The sequence below is a fragment of the Leucoraja erinacea genome, chromosome 36, assembly GCF_028641065.1.
Source record: "Leucoraja erinacea ecotype New England chromosome 36, Leri_hhj_1, whole genome shotgun sequence".
Classification (NCBI taxonomy): Eukaryota; Metazoa; Chordata; class Chondrichthyes; order Rajiformes; family Rajidae; genus Leucoraja; species Leucoraja erinaceus.
In genome coordinates, this window is record NC_073412.1 from 12,101,340 (window position 1) to 12,125,309 (window position 23,970).

At 45.9% G+C, this 23,970-nt stretch overlaps 1 protein-coding gene across 3 annotated transcripts in view; it reads left to right on the plus strand.

Moving 5' to 3' along the window:
* The window catches only part of LOC129713570 (death-associated protein kinase 2-like), a 129,261-nt gene that overhangs the window by 62,077 nt on the left and 43,214 nt on the right, over window positions 1-23,970 (plus strand). For all 3 annotated transcript variants that reach the window (XM_055662720.1, XM_055662719.1, XM_055662722.1), the window contains exon 3: window positions 3,200-3,421. In XM_055662720.1, the coding sequence (XP_055518695.1) occupies window positions 3,200-3,421 (222 nt within the window). The remainder of the gene's footprint in view (window positions 1-3,199; window positions 3,422-23,970) is intronic.

Sequence of the window (23,970 nt, forward strand, 5' to 3'; positions counted from 1 at the left end):
TCGTCCCCAATAAATAACTCATGCCTGCCTTCTCCCCATATCTCTTGACTCCACTAGCCCCTAGAGCTCTATCTAACTCACTCTTAAATCCATCCAGTGATTTGGCCTCCACTGCCCTCTGTGGCAGGGAATTCCACAAATTCACAACTCTCTGGAGTAACTCAGCCTGTTAGGCAGCATCTCTGGAGAACATGGATAGGTGATGTTTTGTGTGTTGGGATTTCACTGGTTCTATATGGGTTGTGACAGGTGCTTGGTCAACAGATACATAGGTAAAGAATTGTTTCCAACTATCTCTTTGCAGTAAGCAGAAAGAATTCTCACACCTGTTTGTTCACAATGAAACTGGTTTCAACGGTCTAAGTGTAGAAACTAGGAACGACAGATGCTGGTTTACAAAGAAAGACACTGCAGTGCTGCAGTAACTCAACGTGTCAGGCAGCATCACTGGAGAACGTTGGGACATGCAGGAAACTGGCAGGTTAGAGTGGTATCAGGTTAAAAAGCAACGGCTTTGAAACAGGTGTAGGAAGGAACTGCAGATGCTGGTTTAAACCAGAAATAGACTCAAAAATCTGGAGTAACTCAGTGGAACAGGCAGCATCTCTGGAGAGAAGGAATGGGTGACGTTTCGGGTCGAGGTCTGAAGAAGGGTCTCGACCCGAAATGTCACCTATTCCTTCTCTCCAGAAATGCTGCCTGACCCGCTGAGTTACTCCAGCTTTTTGTGTCTACGGCTTTGGAACAAGGGTTGGTCCATCCCTTTATTATTTTAACAGGCATGAAGGGTGACAGGGCATTTACAGGGCATTACAATGAGGTAGCTTGTCTTCATTTTAACAGCCAATTGATCATTAACCTGAATTAAGACGTAGATAGACATACCGAATAGATGTACTGAAAATAGATACAAAGTGCTGGAGTATCTCAGCGGGACAGGCAGCATCCCTGGAGAAAAAGGATGGGTGACCTTCTGTGGTTGTTTGGTTAATTCAAGAGAATGTGGGAAGATTAAATAAAGGAATGAATGTAGGATTAGTGTAAAATAGGAGATTGATGGTTACCCAGATATGATGGGCCGAAGGGCCTATTTCTCTATAAATTAGTAGACAGTGGCTCTCTTCCTGGTGCAGGATTGTATGCAAACATCATGGTTGATAGTTTAGTTTATAGGTACAGCGCAGAAACAGACATTTCGATCTGCTGGGTCCGCACCAACACAATAACACTATCCTACACACACTGGGGACAATTTACACATACACCAAGCCAATCAACCTACAAATCTGTACGTCTTTGGAGAGTGGGAGGAAACCGAAGATCTCGGAGTAAACACACACAGTCACATGGAGAACGTACAAACTCCGTACAGACAATGGCGGTGCTGCCTCGAAGGGCCGAATGGCCTACTCCTGCACCTATTGTCTATTGCTTATTGTCACCCTTAGTCGGGATGGAACCCGGGTCTCCAGCGCTGTAGGCAGCAACTCTACCGCTGCGCCACCATGTGTGAATATCTGTGTGATCTTCACAGCACAGGGATAGTTTGTCTAGAAGTGTTTAAGAAGGAACTGCAGCTGCTGGAAAATTAAAGGTAGACAAAAGTGCTGGAGAAACTCAGCGGGGGCAGCAGCATCTATGGAGCGAAGGAAATAGGCAACGTTTCGGGCCGAAACCCGAACAGGCCCTTCTGCCCAACTTGCCCCTAGTGACCAACATGCCCCATCTACACTCGTCCCACCAGCCTGTGTTTAGCCCAAATCCCTCTAAATGTATCCTATCCATGTACCTGTCTAAATGTTTTACATACGTTGCGATAGTACCTGCCTCAACAACCTCCCGTGGCAGCTCGTTCCATATTTCCACCGCCCTCTGAGGCAGAGAATTCCACAGACTCACCACTCTCTGTGAGAAAAGGTATTTCCTCATCTCCGTTCTAAGTGGCTTGCTCCTTAATCTTAAACTGTGGCCCCTGGATCTGGACTCCCCCAACATCGGGAACATGTTTCCGGCCTCTAGCGTGTCCAGTCTGAAGAAGGGTCTTGACACGAAACATCACCTATACCTTCTCTCCATAGATGCTGTGTCAACCGCTGAGTTACACCATCATTTTGTGTGTCTACCTTCGATTTTATCCAGCATCTGCAGCTCTTTCTCACACATAATACAGATAGGGTTTGATTGAGTAACTGAGCCTGTTTGTCCGTGTAGAGAGGAGACACAAGGAAACAGCTACGTGCTCAGCTTCCATTGACCAGATAACCGGGGGAATTGTCACTTTCTGGAGAAGGAAGAGGAAGGGTTTGTAATTTCTGAAGGAAGCAGGAAGTGTTTTGTGTGATTGTGGATCTGCTCATTGTTACAGAGACGTTACTGTGCTCTTCCTTCCTACTTATTATCATCTACAAAGTGTTTAATTTGCTAATGAGGTCCCCTAATTTGAGGATGGACATTCTTGCTATTGAGGGAGTGCAGCGTAGGTTTACAAGGTTAATTCCCAGGATTGCGGGACTGTCATATGCTGAGAGAAAGGAGAGGCTGGGCTTGTACACTCTGGAGTTTGGAAGGATAAGAGGGGATCTTATTGAAACATATAAGATTATTAAGGGTTTGGACACACTAGAGGCAGGAAACATGTTCCCGATGTTGGGGGAGTCCAGAACCAGGGGCCACAGTTTAAGAATAAGGGTCTGAAGAAGGGTTTCGGCCCGAAACGTTGCCTATTTCCTTCGCTCCATAGATGCTGCGGCACCCGCTGAGTTTCTCCAGCATTTTTATCTACCTAAGAATAAGGAGTAAGTCATTTAGAACAGAGATGAGGAAACACTTTTTCTCACAGAGAGTTGTGAGTCTGTGGAATTCTCTGCCTCAGAGGGCGGTGGAGGCCGGTTCTCTGGATACTTTCAAGAGAGAGCTAGATAGGGCTCTTAAAGATAGCGGAGTCAGGGGTTATGGGGAGAAGGCAGGTACGAGGCACTGATTGGGGATGATTAGCCATGATTACATGAATGGCGGTGCTGGCTCGAAGGGCTGAATGGCCTCCTCCTGCACCTATTGTCTATTGTCTATTGTCTATAATGAAAGTGACAGTATGGTGTAGAGCCCGTGCTGCCTATATTGTAATTATTGAAATGTTTCTTTCGTTGATCAGGTTATATTAGTTACTAACGGTGCTTTGTTTGTCATTGTGACCACTCAGCGGGCAGTTTGCCATCGTGAGGAAGTGCTATGAGAAACGAGCCAGGGTGGAATTTGCAGCCAAGTTCATCAAGAAGCGGCAGGTGCGGGCCAGCCGCAGAGGGGTGAGACGCGAGGAGATCGAACGCGAGGTTCACATCCTTCAACAGATCCAGCACCCCAACGTCATCACCCTGCACGACGTCTACGAGAACAAAACCGATGTCGTCCTCATTCTCGAACTGTGAGTGAAAAGATTTCCTCTCCACCAGTACAACACAATACGATACGACAGAACTGTATTTGGTGAAATTGATCCGCCAACAGTCATAAAACACAAAATACATGAAACATGAAATTAAAGTGACGAGTGGAAAGGATTCTACATTGTCCGTGATCTCCTTTGATGTCTTGTTCTCACACCTTACCCTTCCTTATCTCTGTGTCTCCCTCTCCCTTGACTCTCTGTCTAAAGAAAGGTCTCAACCTGAAATGTCACCCATTCCTTCTCTCCAGAGATGCTGCTTGTCCCGGTGAGTTACTCCAGCATTTTGTGTCTATCTTCAGTTTAAACCAGCATCTGCAGTTCCTTCCGACACAATGGTTTTGATGCAACTGGATAACACTCTCAAGCTCTTTGCAAGACATTCTATTGGGGAGCAATGGATTGACGGGAATATGTACAAATATCGGACAGTTTTCAATCAATAATAGCTATTGAGAAATAAGATTTGAGGTGATAATTTGGGAAATATCCTATGTTATATTATCATCCCCATAATCATGTAAATTCATGTTCGTAAGTTATAGGAGCAGAATTAGGCCATTTGGCCCATCAGGTCTACTCCGCGATTCAATAATTTCCCTCTCAACCCCATTCTCCTGCCTTCTCCCCATAACCCTGACACCCGTATTAATCAAGAATCTATCCATCTCCGTCTTAAAAATGTCCATTGACTTGGCCTCCATGGCCTTCTGTGGCAATGAATTCCACAGATTCACCACCCACTGACTAGAGAAACTCCTCGTCTCCTACCTAAAGGAATGCAATTGTAGGAACAACTTCCCTTCTTCCTGTTCTGTGCCTTTTTGTTTGTAGCTTTAGCACGTGAATGCATTGCAAAGCTCTGCACTGAAGAACCAGGACACTACTCATTGTTACCTTTCCCTGCCATCACAATGGCTAAATCCCCAAACAGCTAAAATGGCTAAAAGTCTGAAGAAGAGTCTCGACCCGAAAAATCACCTATCCATGTTCTCTAGAGATGCTGCACAAAATGCTGGAGTAACTCAGCGGGACAGGCAGCATCTCCGGAGAGAAGGAATGGGTGACGTTTCGGGTCGAGACCCTTCATCAGACTGAAGAAGGGGTGTCACCTATTCCTTCTCTCCAGAGATGCTGCCTGTCCCGCTGAGTTACTCCAGCATTTTTTGTCTATCTTCGGGTATAAAGTGGCATCTGCAGTTCCTTCCTACACACTTCTCTGGAGATGCTGCCTGTCCCGCTGAGTAGCTCCAGCACTTTGTGACTTTTAATAGCCAGAAGTGTCCAGGCCACCACACGTTGATCTTGTATCCAAGGTTCACATTTATATTTCCCTCTTGGTGCTTTGCTGTGCTGTAGGGTTGAGACAATCCATCTGCGATCCCACTGCTGTGACAGTGGTTGAATCTTATATTGGGACACCAAGAATTATTACAATGCATAGTTTAGCTTTTTCGGGAAATGTTAGTTAATCTTTAGCTAAGGACCACACCGTATTTCCCTGAACAGACCACGGTGGCAAATGACTTTGGAATTTCCTGTTCTGTTTAAAAGACATTTGGACAGATTATTCCCCGGGGAATAATATTTTCCGAAGAATAATATTGGATGGATGCAGGAAGAGCAGATTTATTGAACAAACTTTCTCATCAATATTAAACCCATGTATATTGTACTTGCTCTGTTTTTAATAACCTATAGCTGAGTTTGTATTAACACAACTCCATTTGTCTATTTTGTCCTAAATATTTATGTGATTTGGAACATTAGCATTCATTCATTCTGCACAAGGAACTGCAGAAGCTGGTTTGCAAAAATACGTACAAAGTGCTGGAGTAACTGAACGGGCCATAGAGAGTTGTGAGGCAGCAGCTCTAGCAGATGTGTCACCACGAGCATGTGTCTGTACCACATTACAGAGCATATTTACAAACACGGATACATAGAGTGATACAGTGTGGACACAGGCCCTTCGGCCCAACTCGCCCATACCAGCCAACATGTCCCAGCTACACTAATCCCACCTGCCCATGTTTGGTCCATATCCCTCCAAACCTGTCCTATCCATGTACCTGTCGAACTGTTTTGGATAGTCCCAGCCTCAACTACCTCCTCTGGCAACTTGTTCCATACACCCACCACCCTTTGTGTGAAAACGTTACCCTTCAGATTCTTATTAAAACTTTCCCCTTCACCTTAAACCGATGTCCTGTGGTCCTCGATTCACTTGCTCTGGGCAAGAGACTCTGTGCATCTACCCGATCTATTCCGATCTACACACGATCTAGTGGGTCAGGCAGCATCTGTGGAGGATATGGACACTAATTCAGACTCTTGATTCCCTTTTGCCATTTAATTGCATCTGATCTCTCTCTTAGCTGAATTGTACATATTGTAGCATGTAAACCTTAACTGGCAAAAGCCGACCAATCATTAGCCACAAACAATTTGATTGATTCGATTTCATTCTCATAACGTCTCGCAAAACCAATGCCGTGTTTTGTAAACCGTCTCAAATCAGAACTCGGATAAAATCATTGCAGTTTTGTTCTGAAACTGAACGCAATGTTAATTGCTCTGTTTAAACATGGTGCAGGGAATGTACATTTTCATCATGGCTGGGTTGGCTGCCAGTATTTGGTGAAAATGCAACTCAAACCAATTAGTTTAAATTAGATAAGATATTCAGAGTGAAAGTTGGCTTGAGACCTGCAAACAAATGGGACATTAAAAAGAAAAGACTTCTTGTGGGGAGCTGAAGATTGTCTGGCAAGTATTGTATCATTTATACTGTTAGATGATTGATCGGGTGAAAGTGGATTTCACAACAAAATGCACTTCCAGTCTCAGATTTCAGATTGAAAATTGACCCAATGTCACTTTCTTTTGCCCCAGGGAATTTGAAATTGTTCCCTCCTTACCATTTAGAAGTGGTTCCATACATGACCCCCGACCTTCAGTCTCAGACTCTGAAAGAGTGGCAGTGGTTTATCGACTCTGGTTCCCTCAACATCTTGAAGACATTTCAAGTCGGCTCATAACGATCAAAATGTCTGTACGTTGTGTAAACTTTCCTTAGTTCAATCTATGGAGTCCAGGCATCAATCATTCCCGTGACCTGAACTGGTCTCCCTCTAAGATTGTTTTCAGTTTTTCATCAAGGAAAAGAATGTGGAATCCGTTGCCGCAGACGGCAGTGGGGGTCACATCTTAGGGTATTTTTAATTTAATTTGGGATTGGCAGGTACGTGATCGGTAAGGGTGTCTAGGGTCATGGGGAGAAGCAGGAGAAAGGTGGTTGAGAGGGAAAGATAGATCGACTATGATTGAATGGCGGAGGAGACTTGATGGGCCGAATGGCCTGCTTCTGCTCCGATGGCTTATGAAAAGAACATTAAAGCGTGGAAACAGGCCCTTCGGCCCATCGAGTCCGCACCAGCCAGCGAAATTTACATTTATACCAAGCCAATTAACCTACAAACCTGTACGTCTTTGGAGTGTGGGAGGAAACCCTAGATCTTGGAGAAAACCCACGCGGTCACAAGTTGAATGTATAAACTCTATACAGACAGCACCCGTAGTCGGGATCGAACCCGGGTCTCCGGCGCTGTGAAGCAGCAACTTTACCGCTGCGCCATCGTGCCGGCCTATAGTATCCACACCCACCACCATCTCAGCAGAGTTGCGCCCAGACATTTGGCGTGGTGGTGCAGAGGTAGAATTGCTAACTTGCAACGCCAAAAAAACGGGTTCGATCCTGACCATGGGTACTGTCTGTGTGGAGTTTGCATGTTCTCCATGTGACCTGTGGGTTTTCTCCGGGTGCTCCGGTTTTCTCCCACATTCCAAAGCCGTGCAGGTTTGCAGGTTAATTGGCTTCTGTAAATTGTTCCTAGTGTCGAGGGTAGAACCAGTGTACGGGGTGATCACTGGGCCAGCATTGACTCGGTGGGCCGATGGGTCTATTTCAACGCTGTATCTCTGAGATAAACTCAGTCTGGTATATTTCCACATCACTATTATCTCTCGGTACGTACGTTCTTTATTGCTGATGCAGTTGCTGACAGTGCCAAAAAGCTGGCTTTCATCCTGACCCCGGGTGCTGTGTCTGTGGAGTTTGCAGGATCTCCCTCTCACCATGATGGTCTATCCTGGTTTATTCCCACATCCCGATGGTTAGTGCTGGTTAGTACATTGGCCGCTGTAAATGCCCCGATTATAGGTGGGCGGCAGGACAGTTAGAGAATGGGGGGGATGTATGTGAAGTGGATGGGTATGCAAGGATAAAAGGGGAATTTTGGTGACTGCTTGATGGTCGGTGTGGACACATACGGCTCAGGCACCTGTTTCCACACTGTGTGCCTTTAATAACCGCCCCACTCCTCTGTTTAAGAAGGAACTGCAGAAGCTGGAAAATCGAACGTAGACAAAAATGCTGGAGAAACTTAGCGGGTGCGGCAGCCTTCACTCCATAGATGCTGCCGCACCCGCTGAGTTTCTCCAGCACTTTAGTCTACCCCCCATTCCTCTGTGTTGTGTCTAATTCTATAAAACATATCGTGAAAAATGTAGACCTCCAACCTTAGTGTACAATTTCTCAGAAGGGCATAAACTCATTTGTATTAGCTTGTGTTATATGCATCCCTCTTACTCTGAATACCTTGAGCATTCAATGGAAAAGCCTTTAATTTTAACTTTTTCATGGTTTGATACTATCCCTTGGTGCGTATATTCTGTGCAAACTCCTTGTCCGTCCCACCTTCTGCCGAGCATTATCTCTGCTGCACCTGATGTTTTGCTTCAGTGTGATAGATTGTGGATATCCAGCGTGGCTTTGTTTGTGGGAAATGATCATACAAATCTGAAGAAGGGTTTCGGCCCGAAACGTTGCCTATTTCCTTCGCTCCATAGATGCTGCTGCACCCGCTGAGTTTCTCCAGCTTTTCTGTGTAACATACAAATCTGAGAGTTTTTGAATGAGATGTCCCGGAGGATTAACAAGGGTTGGTGCTAGACATTGTCCACATGGACTTTAGCAAGAGTTTTGACAGGGTCCCACATGGTAGACTGATTCAGAAGAATTTGCAGTGGCACGATGGCACAGCAGGTAGAGTTGCCGCTTTACAGCGCCGGAGACCAGGGTTCGATCCCGACTGCGGGTGCTGTCTGTACGGAGTTTGTACGTTCTCCCCGTGACCTACATGGGTTTTCTCCAAGATCTTCGGTTTCCTCCCACACTCCAAACACGTACAGGTTTGTAGGATGAATGCATTTCGTTGTCTCTGTACTGTACACTGACAATGTTAAATTGAATCTGAATTGAATCTGAATCTGAGGTTAATTGGCTTGTTATAAATGTAAATTGTCCCTAGTGTGTAGGATGGTGTTGATGTGCGGGGATCGCTGGTCGGTGCCGTCTCGATAAGTCGAAGGGCCCGTATCCGTGCGGTATCTCCAAAACTGATTCATGGGATCAGAGTGAGTTAACCAATTTGATGGTTGGAAACAGAAGATGGTATTTGAGGGTTGCCTTTGGATGCCCGTGACAAATGGTTTAGCTCAAGGCATGCTGCTGGTCCCCCTGTTGTTTGCCGTGTGTGTTGATAATTTGGATGAGAATGCAGGTGGCGTGATTAGTACGGCCTTTATAGTTGGTGGGCAGTGGAGCGTGAAGAAGGACTTTGGAAAATGGTACCAAAACATTCAACGCGGCGCATCCACGTATAAATATGTAAATATACACACGTGACAAATAAATCCCTGTTGAAGGTCGTCTAAAGACACAACTGGATGTTGATCAACTGAAAAAATGGCCAGAGGAATGGTGCATGTTTTATTCGACATTCAAATCCCGAGGGGTGTTCTTCCGTTCCGACACTGGCCTGAACATCGGGCCGCCCGTAGCGGCAACTACGGCAGGCTCAAAGACCACGACCACAGGTGAACAAAGAGGAAGATGACTGAACTTTACTGCCTTCCCTCACAGTGGGAAACATTGATTCCACTGTGTGGCGGATGTTCATGTTAAATTCTATCGTGTGTTGTGTTGTTTTTATTTGTGTGGCTGTATAGTAACTCAAATTTCACTGCACCAATTGGTGTATGTGACAATAAATGTAACTTGTAACTTGAACTTAGTTTGAAGCACAATAACATAGTGTTGCTGCGTTTACAACTTGTTCAGGTGATAGTGCTTCTATTAATAGTAACAACTGCACATAATCACTGGTGTATTGGAGCCAGAAGCTAACGTCCACACCCCACATGGTGACATAGTTTATAATCTCTTAATGAAAGCCTAGGACACGAGGAACATAATAGGTACAGGTTAATAAGTAGTGTGTAAGAAGGAACTGTACATGCTGGTTTAAACCGAAGATAGACACTAAAAGCTGGAGTAACTCACCAGGACAGGCAGCTTGCAGAGATCCGAAGATGTCTCGGTCTGAAATGTCACCCATTCCTTCTCTCCAGAGATGCTGCCTGTCCCGCTGAGTTACTCCAGCTTTTTGAATGAATGAATATGTTTATAGGCCTAGTATTCACATACAAGGAATTTGCCTTGGTGCTCCGCCCGCATGTGACAACATGACATACAGTGACAGTTAGGAATGACACATAAAACATTAAACATTAATAATAAAACATTACTGATTAAACATGTGAATTAAATAAAATACCAGAGCAAAAGGAGGCTACAGATTTTTGGTTATTGAGTAGAGCTACTACTCGTGGAAGAAAAATATCTTTGTGTCTATATACATGTTAATAAGCACGGGAGATTGAAATCTTTCACGCACTGGACACAGAGAGTTTGTAAAAAAGTAGTTTGGAGGATGAATTCAAAACAGTAAAAGATCGAAGTCATTGGTGAAAAACTGCTGGAGTAACTCAGCAGGTCCGGCAGCGCTCTGGAGAACATGGATAGGTGACGTTTCAGGTCGAGACACTTCAGCTCTTTTGCATTGTGAATCGTATCTTTGGATTCATTCTATAATTAACGTTAAGGAGAAGCACATAAAAAAGGATTAACTTTGCACTATTTTGATATTGAAGTTGAGTAAAAGCAAAATATAAATGGATTTGTAGCTAAGGCCAAACAAGTAAAAGTGCTGTCCCACTGTACGAGTTCATTCAAGAGTTCCCCCCCCCCCCCCCGAGTTTGCCCTGATTCGAACTCGGAGATTTATGGTAATAGCCGCTCGTAGGCACTCGTACAACATGTTGAAAAATCTTTACGAGTCTTCCCGAGCTTACCGCGTTTCCCGAGTACCTGCCGTTAGCGTTATGTGCCGCTAAGAGACGTCCCCGAGCTCCGACGTACCCGCTACGCACATTCTACGTGCTTACCACGAGTTTGATTTTTTTTTTAACGCGGGAGAGCTTTTGAATGAACTCATACAGTGGGACAGGGCTGTGAGAGTAATGTTGCAGTTAACATAGGGTGGGCGACGGATGGATTAAATGTGACATTGTTGATTGAATGGACCTTCCAGATTGCAAAGATATGCTGAATAGCGTATACCAGCGGTGAACTGCTTGCATGTGTTGGATACAGACTTGAAATTTGAATAAGACTAAGTACTTTAAACTTTCATTCTTTGTTCAGTGAATTTTTAAATGATCATTACCCAGTTAAGGGCCTGTCCCACTTGGTGATATATTTGGCGACTGCCGGCATCATTGACTGATGTATCAGGTCACCGAAAAAGTCGTGGCGTGCCATGGCGTGATGGCGTATTGACGAACGGTGTTTCCGCAAGTGTCGCAACATTTTTTTTCTCGCTGCTGGATTATGAAATGTTCAAAATCTTTCGGCGACCCTGGTACGTCTGTCAATGAAGCCGGCAGTCGCTGATAAAAATCGGCAAAGTGGGACAGGCCCTTTATACAGTTAGTGGAAAACGTGTCCTCTCACTGTGGGTCAACTAGAGCAGCACGGTGGCGCAGCGGTAGAGTTACTGCCTTTCAGCACCAGAGACCCGGGTTCAATCCTGACTATGGTTGCCAGCATAATCAAAGACCAGCCTCGCCCTAGTCACTCCCCCTTCTCCCCTCTCCCATCTGGCAAGAGGTACAGAAGTTTGAAAACGCACACCTCCAGATTCAGGGACAGTTTCTTAGCTTAGTTTAGTTACAGAGCGGGCACAGGCACTTTGGTCCACCGAGTCTGCGCTGATCAGCGATCCCCGCACATTAACACTATCCTACACACACTAGGGACAATGTTTTACATTTATAACAAGACAAATATCCTACAAACTTCTACGTCTTTGGATGTGGGAGGAAACCGAAGATCTCAGAGAAAACCAACGCAGGTCACGGGGAGAACGTACAAACTCTGTATGGACAAGCCCCCAAAGTCAGGATCGACCCGGGTCACTGCCGCTGTGAGGCAGCAACTCTACCGCTATGCCACCTTATCTGCTGTTATCGGGCAACTGAACCATGCTCTCACCAGCTACAGTGGTCCTGAGCGGCAATCCATGTCATTGAGACCTTCGAACTATCTTTAATTGCACTTTATCGGACTTCAATGTTATATGTGTATCTGTGCACTGTGGACACCTTGACTGTATTTCTGTATAGGCTTTGGACTGGATAGCCACGTAAACACAAGCTTTTCACTGTAACTTGGTAATAAACCAAAGGGCGGTACGATGGCGTAGCGGTAAAGTTGCTGCCTCACAGCGCCAGACACCCGGGCTTGATCCTGACCTTGGGTGCTGTCTGTATGGAGTTTGTATGTTCTCCCCGTGACCTGCGTGGGTTTTCCCCAGGTGCTCCGGTTTCCTCCCACACTCCATAGACAATAGACAATAGACGTACAGGTTTGCGGGTGAATTGGCATTGGTAAAATTGTAAATTGTTCCAAGTGTGTGCAGGATAGTGTTAGTGTACGGGGCTGGTTGGCACGGACTCGGTGGGCCATAGGGCCTGTTTCTGCGCTGTATCTCTAAACTAAACTAAACATAATTATACTTTTAAAAAGTTTTGATACGAGACAACATTAACCCCACTTACTATCAGAACGCAGGCGGACACATTGCAACCTGCACCCCACGTTCACTCACTGTTAAACAAGAGTCATGCAGGAATCTGGCAGCCTCAGCTGGCTGCACGAGTGCCTGCAATAACATGTTTCTCTTTCATCCTCAATTACTGCATCACCTCGATCTTAATCTCTCACCTCTCACAGACAGGTAGTGCTGATCGTGGCTGTGATGTCTGACACTGGGCAGGGTGACCCAGGCCTTGGATCATTACTGTGCATTGACCAGGTTGCAGAACGAGATACAACCTCAGGCCATTCATAGCAAAGATCCTATAGCGAGCAAGATAGATCACTCGACGAAAAAGACGTAGTACAGTCATGGGCAGATTCGTGGGTAATTTTCGGCCCCATTTCCGTAACCGGCTTCCGTCTCCGCACCAAAGATCCCATCGTAGCGGAGCAAAGATACTAGTGCGGAGACGGAAGCCGGTTACGGAAACATCCTCGTAAAAATAAAAGTTCTTTGGTAAAAATCTTCTCATTTTTAGAATTTTAATTTATTGTCATAAACTGTTCCCCCACAACGTTGGTTACACTGCGAGTCGGGTCGGGACGGGTCGGGTTACTGAAATGGATGAAAAAAGGCCCACGTTCCGCTCCGTTGCGTGATCTATCTTGCTCCGCTATAGGATCTTTGATTCATTCCAAGAGAGTCGTGTTGACTTGTGCCATTTAACATCTTTGTGCCCCTCACCTCCCTCTCCCCCCATCCTCCCTCCCTGCGTGTCCACTCATTCTTCCTCACACATAAAGAGGACACTGCCCGGTCCATTACGGGATCTGACCTCCGCTCCATCGAAGGGATCTACAGGAGTCACTGCCTCAAAAAGGCAGCCGGTATCATCAGAGACTCACATCTCCCTGGCCACACTCTCATTTCTCTCCTGCCATAAATAAAAAAGCCTGAAAACTGCAACATCCAAGTTCAGGAGCAGCTTCTTCCCGACAACCATTAATCAGCTATTAAACACTACAACCTCCAAATAAGCTAAGAATTATATAGACCAAAAATCCTATAGCGGAGCAAGATAGACCACCCCTGCTAAATGCAATGGGCTGACGTGTAGTACACAATAGAGCGGACCGTGGGCCTTTTTTTCATCCATTTCAGTAACCCGACCCGACCCGACTCGCCGTCGCAGTGTAATCAACGTTGCGGGGGAACAGTTTGTGTTAATAAATTATAATTCTGAAAATGAGGAGAACATTTTTACCAAAGAACTTTTATTTTTACGAGGATGTTTCCGTAACCGGCTTCCGTCTCCGCAGTAGTTATCTTTGCTCCGCTACAATGGGATCTTTGGTGCGGAGACGGAAGCCGGTTACGGAAATGGGGCCGAAAATTACCCATGACCGTACTACGTCTTTTTCGTCGAGTAGGCAATCTTACTCGCTATAGGATCTTTGATATAGACTTGAGGACATTATTTTTCACTTGCACAACTATTATCTTTTTATTTGTCTTTTTTAAAAAATATCTACTGCACTTTTATTTATTTATTGTGGCATTTACAGAGTATTATGTTCACATATGTGACGTGCTGCTGCAAATAAGAATTTCATTGTTCTGTTTCGGGACCGACGACAAAAAAAACACTTCACTCATAGCAGCGATTTCTCCGAACAGTTTAGTGGTTAAAAAAAACATTTTCACACCCACTTTTGCATTACTGCACAACATACCATAATAGGTAAAGAATCCCATCTCTTTGTTCTTTTTGGAGTCATTTAAAATATGTGTGAATCATGGTGTTTCTACATCTCTGTCACATTTCCTGTACCTTTTGAGGTTTGCAGTGCAATGGAAATGTTTCCACGATATTTCCATTAGTGGGAGTGTCTAGGACTAGAGGTCACAGCCTCAGAATTAAAGGAGGAAAGTTTGTAAAGAAGGAGATGAGGAGGAAGTTCTTAAAGTCAGAGGCCGGTGAATCTGTGGAATGCAGTGGATATTTTTAATGTAGAGATAGCTAGATTCTTGATTAATACGGGGTGACAGGGGTTATGGGGAGAAGGGAGGAGAATGTGGTTAGGAAGGAGAGATGGATCAGCCATGATTGTATGGCAGAGTAGACTAGATGGGCCAAATGACGCAACTCTGCTCCTATCATTGATGATCTTATGAAATAGTTTAGAATTGTTGTTATTCTTGCTGTGCTGGGAAAAGGAGGAGGTCAATATTTTCTGATCTCAGCCAACACCTCTGGCAATGAGTCAAATGATGGCAGTGATAGGATCAATATGTGGTTTTGCAATGGACTTTACGCAGGCAACACTGCGCAGTTTGACCCAGCACTACAGCAACGTAATATAGTAATATAGGGACGAGACCGGCAAATGTTACAGGTATGCAAAAGGCTGAGTAATTCATAGGTCAAAGTGTAGAAGAAAGGAACATTCTTTCCTTCCGAGGCTTACACCTCGATGCTGGCAACAGGTGCTGTCTGTGTGGAGTTTGTACGTTCTCCTCATGGTCACATGGGTTTTCTCCGGGATTTCCTCCTACACTCCAAAGAGGTACAGTTTTGTAGGTTCATTGGCTTGGGGTAGCTATAAATGGTCCCTAGTGTGTGTAGGATAGTGTTAGTTGGTGGGGATCGCTGGTCGGCGTGGACTTGGTGTGCCGAGTTTCTGTGTTGTATCTATAAACTAAAGTAAGCTCAGCAAGTCAGGCAGCGTCTCTGGAGAACGTGGTTAGGTGACGTTTCAGGCCAGGACTCCACAATAAGTCTCAACCCGAAACGTCACCTATCCATGTTGTCCAGCACTGAGTCACTGTTGTCCTGTTAGCACAGGGATCAGTCTGAATAAGGGTTTCGGCCCGAAACGTTGCCTATTTCCTTCGCTCCATAGATGCTGCTGCACCTGCTGAGTTTCTCCAGCACTTTTGTCTACCAGCACATGGATCAGTGTGGCTTTTGATTGGGAAGGCTTGTCATTTGTTACCCTGGTCCGTGTCCACCTATTACCTGCCACGCAGGTCCCGTCCCGTCTCTCCCCTTTGCGAGCTGTCTTGAGTGGCGTTAAAGATTCGCATCTCTGCAGATGTACTTTGACTGTAACTAATCTCAGCATTATTTACCTTGCTGTTGCCATTGTGAATCACATCAGCCTACAGTGACTCGCCTTTGATACCTCTCACACAGGATGCCCGTACACAGTAATACACTGTGGTTATCGATCAATAACAAGGGAGTGGTTATAAAATATTACAATACGTCAATAAACTGCTGAAGAATGTTGAATTCCTAGATAACAATATTATGCCAGTACTGAGAGAAATACTGAGGTATTATACAAAAATGTACAGGAATGAGGTGCAGATGTTAGTTTAAACCGAAGATAGACACAAAAAGCTGGAGTAACTCAGCAGGACAGGCAGGATAGGGTCTCTGGAGAGAAGGAATGGGTGATGTTTCCGGTCATTTGGGTCATCTGAATATGAATCTTGACCCGAAGCGTCACCTGTTCCTTCTCTCCAGAGATGCTACCTGTCCCGCTGAGTTACATCAGTTTGTTGTGTCGATGTACAGAAATGTATCTACCTTTGTGTAGCGTGTGAAAGAAAACAAAATGAGTACTTTGCTATTAAAAGACTTAACATCCGACAGTCTGGGAAATTTGCTACGTATTATTGGATTTGGCTGAAGGGGTGACAAATACAGTTATAAACGAGGGGAAAATTGCTCACGATAAGATACAAAAGCTTCTTCTTCTTTCGTGTGGCGTGCACAGCCTAAAGTTGTAGGACAACTTGTTCTATTTGATCTTCCGTTTGTGCACGTCGAGTTGATTGCATTAGTCGAAACAGGGCAGACCACGTGAAGGTTGCAATCTTCCACCCCATACAAAGCCTTGAAAGCTCGTATCACCAGAATCCAGATTCCAGCTTCTTCCATCTGTATCAGATTTCTGAATGGTCCTCCCAAAAGCTAGGGTGTAGTCCCGATCTTCCAACCTACCTCATTGCAAACCTTGCAGTTTTTCTCTGTAAACAAGAGTAAACAATGTGGATGAACGTTTTTGGTGCTGACCAGTCAATCGATGAGTGAGGGCATTAGAGTATAAAAATGAACAATGGGACCTGGAGAAGCAGACCATTGCTGGAAAAAGGAATCAAAAGAGAATTCCGGTAATACCCAACAGATCGGGCAGCATCTGTGGGGAAAGCCAAACTGAATAAAGATGGATGACCTTGCATCAGGACTGGCTGGTCCAGATGTGCACGGGCTATCTGGAATTCTTGAATTCACTGCAGCATCCTAAACACTGCCACCCAGAAAGGGAAGCTGAGGTTTTGTCCCTGAATGCTGCGTGCTTCAGGTTATTGGGTAAAATCTGGTAGTTACTTCATACGTTTGTGAGTTATAGGAGCAGAATTAGGCCATTCGGCCCATCAATCACGCCATTCAATCATAGCTGATCTGCGACACTATGATATTATAACACTATAGGTGAATCAAGGACCAGAGGACATAGGTTCAAGTTGAAGGGGAAAAGATTTAATAGGAATCTGAGGGGTAACCTTTTCACACAAAGGGTGGTGGGTGTGTGGAATGAGCTGCCAGAGGAGGTAGTTGAGGCTGGGACTATCCCAATGTATAAGAAACAGTTAGACAGGTACATGGATTGGTCAGGTTTGGAGGGATATGGACCAAGCGCAGGCAGGTGGGACTAGTGTAGCTGGGACATGTTGGCCGGTGTGGGCAAGTTGGGCCGAAGGGCCTGTTTCCAGGCTGTATCAGTCTATGACTATATTCCGCACCCTGGTATTTTTCTCCTTGCGTTTGTTTATGGCATGATTGTACTCGTTTAAAGTACGAATTTGATTTGACGGGGTGGAGTGAGTGCAAATAAACCTCTTGCTGTACCTCGGTACATGTGACAATGTACAACAAACCAAGTTGGCAGTGGTGTGGAGCTGCATAGAGCAATGGCCGATTGGACAGTGAGGATTATGGAGGCTGAAGGTTGGGAGACCACCGGGGGAGTCCCCGCAAACACACGACAGGAGAGAGGCTGAAACCAAAGATCCTATAGCGGAGCAAGATGGACCATTCCTGCTTAATGGGCTGATGTGTAGTACGCAACGGAACGGAACGTGGGCCTTTTTTTCATCCATTTTAGTAACCGCACCCGACCCGACTCGCAGTGTAATCAACGTTGCGGGGGAACAGTTTGTGTTAATAAATTAAAATTCTGAAAATGAGGAGAAGATTTTTACCAAATAACTTTTATTTTTACGAGGATGTTTCCGTAACCGGCTTCCGTCTCCGCACTATTATCCTACGGGATCTTTGGTGCGGAGATGGAAGCCGGTTACGGAAATGGGGTTGAAAATTACCCATGAATCTGCCCATGGCCGTACAACGCCTTTTTCGTCGAGGGGACCATCTTGCTCGCTATAGGATCTTTGGCTGAAACTTTTGTGGTTAAAAAAGGAAATGATGAAGGAAGTTTAACTTAATACAGTAAACAGGATGCGGTGCTTCCTTCCAATTTTGTTCAACACAGACGGGGTGTAGGGAGGGGACGTGATCAGAGGGAACCTGACGAGCTGTCCCTTGAGCTTACTGCAGTGGCATCATAGGAGATAGGGACAGAATCAGGCTATTCGGCCCATCGAGTCTGCTCGTGCATTCGACGATGGCTGATCTATTTCTTCCTCTCAATTCTTCCGCCATTTCCCTGTAACCTTTTTGACCCTTATTAATCAAGAACCTGTCCTTTGGAATATTGTGAGCAGTTTTGGGCCCCATATCTGAGGAAGGATGCGCTGACTGTGGAGAGGGTCCAGAGGAGGTTTGCAAGAATGATCCCAGGAATGAGTGGGTTAATCTACGATGGATGTTTGTCGGCGCTGGGCCTGTACTCGCTGGAGTTTAGAAAAATGAGGGGGGATCCTCATTGAAACGGACAGAATTGTGAAAGGCTTGGATAGAGTGGATGCGGAGAGGATGTTTCCACTAGTGGGAGAGTCTAGGACTAGAGGCCATAGCCTCGGAATTAAAGGATGTTCTTTTTAAGGAGATGAGGAGGAATGTATGTAATGAGAGGGTGGTGAATCTGTGGAATTCATTGCAACAGAAGGCTGTGGAGGCCAAGTCAATGGATATTTTCAAAGCAGAGATAGATAAATTCTTGATTAGTACGGGTGTCAGAGGTTATGGGGAGGAGAGGGTTAGGAGGGAAAGATGGCTCAGCCATGATTGAATGACGAAGTAGGCATGATGGGCCGAATGGCCTAATTCTGCTCCTATCATATGATCTTATGAACCTGGCAATCTTAGCTTTAAAAGTTTGCTTCACATTCACGGGTGAAATCAAGTTCAAGTTCACATTTATTGCCACATGCACCAATTAGGGTGCAGTGGAATTTGACTTAGCATGTGGCCATACAATCAAAAGAGCACAATACACAATAGAATACAACATGAACATCCACCACAGTGGGATCAACATTCTTCACTGTGGTGGAAGGCAATAAGTTTGTCGGGCCTCCTCCTGTTTATCCGTGGTCGGGACCATGAACCCTCTGCAGTCGCCGCTACGGAAGGCCCAATGTTCAGGCCCTCTCATCAGGATGCTGGAAACTCCGACATCAGGACGGACGGACACTCTGTGGCTTGGAGGTTCAGAATCGGCCGCTTCCTACCAGAGACCGAGGCTTCACGATGTTGTAGGCCGCAGGCCGGCGGTCGGAGCTCTTCTCCAGCGATCCTCGACGAGGGATCCCAGCCTCCGCGATGGAAAGTCTGCGCTGTGCCCGTTGCTGAAGCTCTGGGCCCCGACTCCGGGAGAGGCCGCAAGCTGTTAGGCCGCGAGGGAGGGCGTAAATACGACAAGGAGAAATACGACAAGCATTCCACTGAGGTAAGTGACTGAAGGGTGAGGCGGGACTGCTTGGTATTACCGTGTAAGCAATGAGAAATAGCACGGTGGAGTTGCTGCCTCACAGCGCCAGAGACCCGGGTTTGATCCTGACTGTGGGTGCTGTCTGTGTGGAGTTTGTACGTTCTCCCCGTGACCGCGTGGGTTTTCTCCGGGTGCTCCGGTTTCCAGTCCCGCTGCGCAACCACATCATTCCTTTAAACTCCATCGAGTACAGGCCCAGTGCCATCAAACGCTCATCGTATGTTAACCCACTCAAGCCTGGGATCATTCTCGCAAACCTACAACACCAGCACATCCCTCCTCAGATATTGTGCTCAAAGCTGCTCACCACAATGCTCCAAATGCAGTCTGACCAGTGCCTTATAGAGCCTCAGCATTACTTCCCTTTTTTAAAAATATATTCTAGCCCTCTCGAAATAAATGCTGGCATTGCATTTGCCTTCCTTTCTAGCGATTCGACCTGCAAATGAGCTTTTTGGGAACCCTGCAGCAGCATTTGCAAATCCCTTTGCACCTGGGATTTCTGAATGGTGGGGATGCATTGCTGCACCACTGTTGTCTAGTGAGCCGTGACAGTGGTGGTCGGTTGCTGCTGTGCGTGGGGTTGTGAGACAGAGAACGCATTGTGGACTGTGGAGTGAGTACAGACAGAGCCATTCACAATCTGACCATTCTCCTCAGAATCCCAACAATAATCACAGCCTCCGAACATCAAGCCTGCTGTGTTGATGCAGATCTCATTTGATACGCATGTTATTGTCTTGCCTGTAACTGGGGTCTGATTGGATCTTCACTGCCGTCTCATCCGAAAGATAAATGAGACTAAAAGACGTGCCGGACATTTTAAACCAACTCTCGGTTTTGCCCTAATTATTTTCAAATGGGAATGAACAGTGTTGCATTGTAGAGCAAAGGCCTTTCACTATTCGGTAAGTCTTAATAAGTTTCCCCCCTCAACCCTTTAAACTCCAGCGAGTACAGTATCAAAGGCCCTTGGGGTGGGAATCACAGTCATAGAATGATACAGCGCAGAACAGGCTCTTCGGCCCAACTACTCCATGCTGGCCTCATGTCCACCCCAGCTAGTCTCATTTGCCCTTGTTTGGTCCATATTCCTCCTGAACCTTTCCATTCCACTCAGCTGTCAACAATGAGCCAACAATGGACCATTGTGGGCTCCACCTTTCCTTGGCCATCGGTGCTGGCTCCGATGTGTCCGGAATCTTTTCATACCTCTAGTTTCCCTCCCCCCTGACTCTCAATCTCAAGAGGGGTCTCGACCCGAATCATCATCTATTCTGTTGCCTGACCCGCTGAGTTACTCCAGCGTTTTGTGTCTATCTTAGCAGTCTTTTAAATATTGTTGTGGTACCTTCCTCTGGCAGCTTGTTCCACATACCCACCATCCTCTGTGTGAATAGGTAGGTTTCCTTCAGGTCTCTGTTAAATCTTTCCACATTCAACATAGACCCTTCCTATCCTGGGGTAAAATACTGTGACTGTTCACCTCAAAGAGGAAGAAGATTGGACTTATGTTGCCTTCCATCACAGGGAGGAGTGTGGGGAATCCACTGTGGTGGATGGTTAACTTTTATGTGTCTTGTTGCTTTTTCTCATATGGTGTATGGTAATCTGCATATTACTGTACCTAGAGGTGCATGTGACAATAAAAGACCTTTGAAACCTTTGAAGGTAGACACAAGTGCTGGCGAAACTCAGCGGGTGCGGCAGCATCTATGGAGCGAAGGAAATAGGCAACGTTTCAGGCCAAAACCTTTCTTTGAAACCTTTGATCTTTGCCCTCGTGATTAAATAAACCTCTATAAGGTAACGTGTCAGCCTCCTTTGCTCCATGCGGCAAGAGACTGGTGGAGCAACATCCCAGAGACCTGACAAGATCCAGAGAGCACGAGACGTGCTGCGATCAGACTGAGATATTAAAGGTGGGTAGAGTGAAGAGTGAATGGTCGGACTGTGCCTAAAACTAAGGAAGCCTCGACCAGGGGCCGTGAGGATTCAGTGTGCTGGAGAGGGTTTAAAACAGTCTTGGAGAACATTCCCGTTATCTGCTCTGAGTCCCTTAAGAGTAAGGATCGAGGCTAAAGGCCAATTGTAGAATGACCGCTCGGTATAGACCTGACCCACAAGGAAGCAGTGTGGGATGGAACTGCAGATGCTGGTTTAAATGGAAGGAAGACACAAAATGCTGGAGTAATTCAGCGGGACAGGCAGCATCTCTAGAGAGAGGGAATGGGTGGCGTCATGGGGAACTCCTCCAGTGATGATGCCTGTCCCACTGGATTACTCCAGCAGAGTGTCTATCCACAAGGAACCAGTCCTGGTCTGCGCTGATGGACTTCAAGGCAATATGCCAGAGGTGCAATGTGGGAGCTGGGGGGGGGGGGGGGGGGGGAGGGTGAGGTTTAATAAGAGCAGGTAGATCATCATCCATTGGCTTCCTGCCAACAATGACTGTACCTCCCTATATCCCATCACCCATAGTTTAGAGATACAGCGTGGAAACAGGCCCTTCGGCCCACCAAGTCCGCACCCAGCACACAAACACCAGCCCTGCATACTAGGGACAATTTACATTTATACCAAGCCCATTAACCTACAAACTTGCAGGTCTTTGGAGCGGGGAAGGAAACCAGAGCACCCGGAGAAAACCCACGCGGTCACAAGGAGAACATACAAACTCCATGCAGACTGCACCCGTAGTCAGGATCGAACCCGGGTCTCTGGCGGTGTAAGGCAGCAACTCTACAGTTGTGCCACCGTGCACTCCATCCGATACTCTGCACTCTGGGCCTACACTAGCGATAAATATCCCTGAGTGTCTATTTACCCATTGCCCAAATATCATTCTCCTGAAACTGAAACTGGCTCTACAAGATTGTGGCCAAGTTATTTTAGCATTTTGAGTGTGTTTTATTTTCTAAAAGAATCTTTAGTATTTCTGAATGATTCCTTTTAATAACCCTAGATTAGAGAATTGTAAATTCAAAACACACCACCCAAAACAGTCATATTTACCTTACTAACTTCAATCACGTTTGGGAAGTCAGCCAAGCATAATTGAAAACCACATTTTATGGGGCCATCGGCATTTATATATCTGTTTGCTGCTGGTTACCTGGATTTTCCATTGGAGTGGATTGTGGTCCATAAAATATATCTTGGAGGAATTATTTAGTCGGGATCGAACCTGGGTCTCTGGTGCTGTGAGGCAGCAACTCTACCGCTGTGCCACTCTTGGAGTCTGTAGACTGGGGAATGTTCAGGGACTTGGCAACGGACCTGAATGAATACGCCACAGTCGTTCCAGACCTCATAAAGAAATGTGTGTAGACTGGGGAATGTTCAGGGACTTGGCAACGGACCTGAATGAATATGCCACAGTCGTTCCAGACCTCATAAAGAAATGTGTGGAGGACTGCATCCCAACAAAAACCTTCCGAGCGTTTTCCTAACCAGAAGCCTTGGATGAACCATGAGATCCGCACTCTTCTGAAGTCCAGACACGGGGCATTCAGGTCTGGAGATGCAGAGGTCTATAAGAAGTTCAGATACAACCTTGGTAAGGCCATCAAAAAGGCCAACAGGGACTTCTGCTCCAAGCTGGAGGAAGAGGGATGTACGGCAACTGTGGCAGGGCTTGAATGCCATCACCTCCTACAAAGCAAAATCACAGACGGGGGCGAGTCAGAGTATAGAAGTGAGATTGACCAACTGACCAAATGGTGACAGCACAACAACCTGGCTCTCGACACCAAGGAACTGATTGTTGACTTTAGTAGGGGAAGGATGAGGACCCACAATCCTGTTTATATCAACGGGACGATGGTGGAGAGTATCAATAACTTCAAATTCCTGGGTTATGCATATATCAGATGATCTTTCCTGGACCCAGCACACCGATGCAAGTGTGAAGAAGGCACATCAGCAACTCTACTTCCTGAGAAGATTACGGAGATTCGGCATGTCGAAGAGGATTCTCCTAAACCTCTACAGGTGCACGGTAGAGAGCATTCTGACTGGTTGCACGTGGTCTGGTTCGGCAACTTGAATGTCCAGGAGTGGAAAAGACTACAAAAAGTTGTGACCACTGCTCAGTCCATCACCGACTTTGACCTCCCCACCATCGAAGGGATCTATCGAAGTCGCTGCCTCAAAAAGGCCGCCAAAATTATCAAGGACCCACACCATCCTGGCCACACACTTATCTCACCACTGCCATCAGGAAGAAGGTACAGGAGCATGAAGACTGCAACGCCCAGGTTCAGGAACAGCTTCTTCCCCACAGCCATCAGGCTATTAAACACAACAAATAAGCTATGAGCTCTGAACTGCAAAAGACTATATTATTATTTGTTATTTGCACTATATTTGTTATTTATTGAACTTTTTCTTCCCCCCCCCTCCACCCCTCCCCATTATATACCATGTTCACATATTCACATATTCTGTTGCGCTGCAGCAAGCAAGAATTTAATTGCCCCGTCCCGGCACATATGACAATAAAACACTTGACTCTTGATTACAATCGAGCCATTTACAGTACAGTGATACATGATAA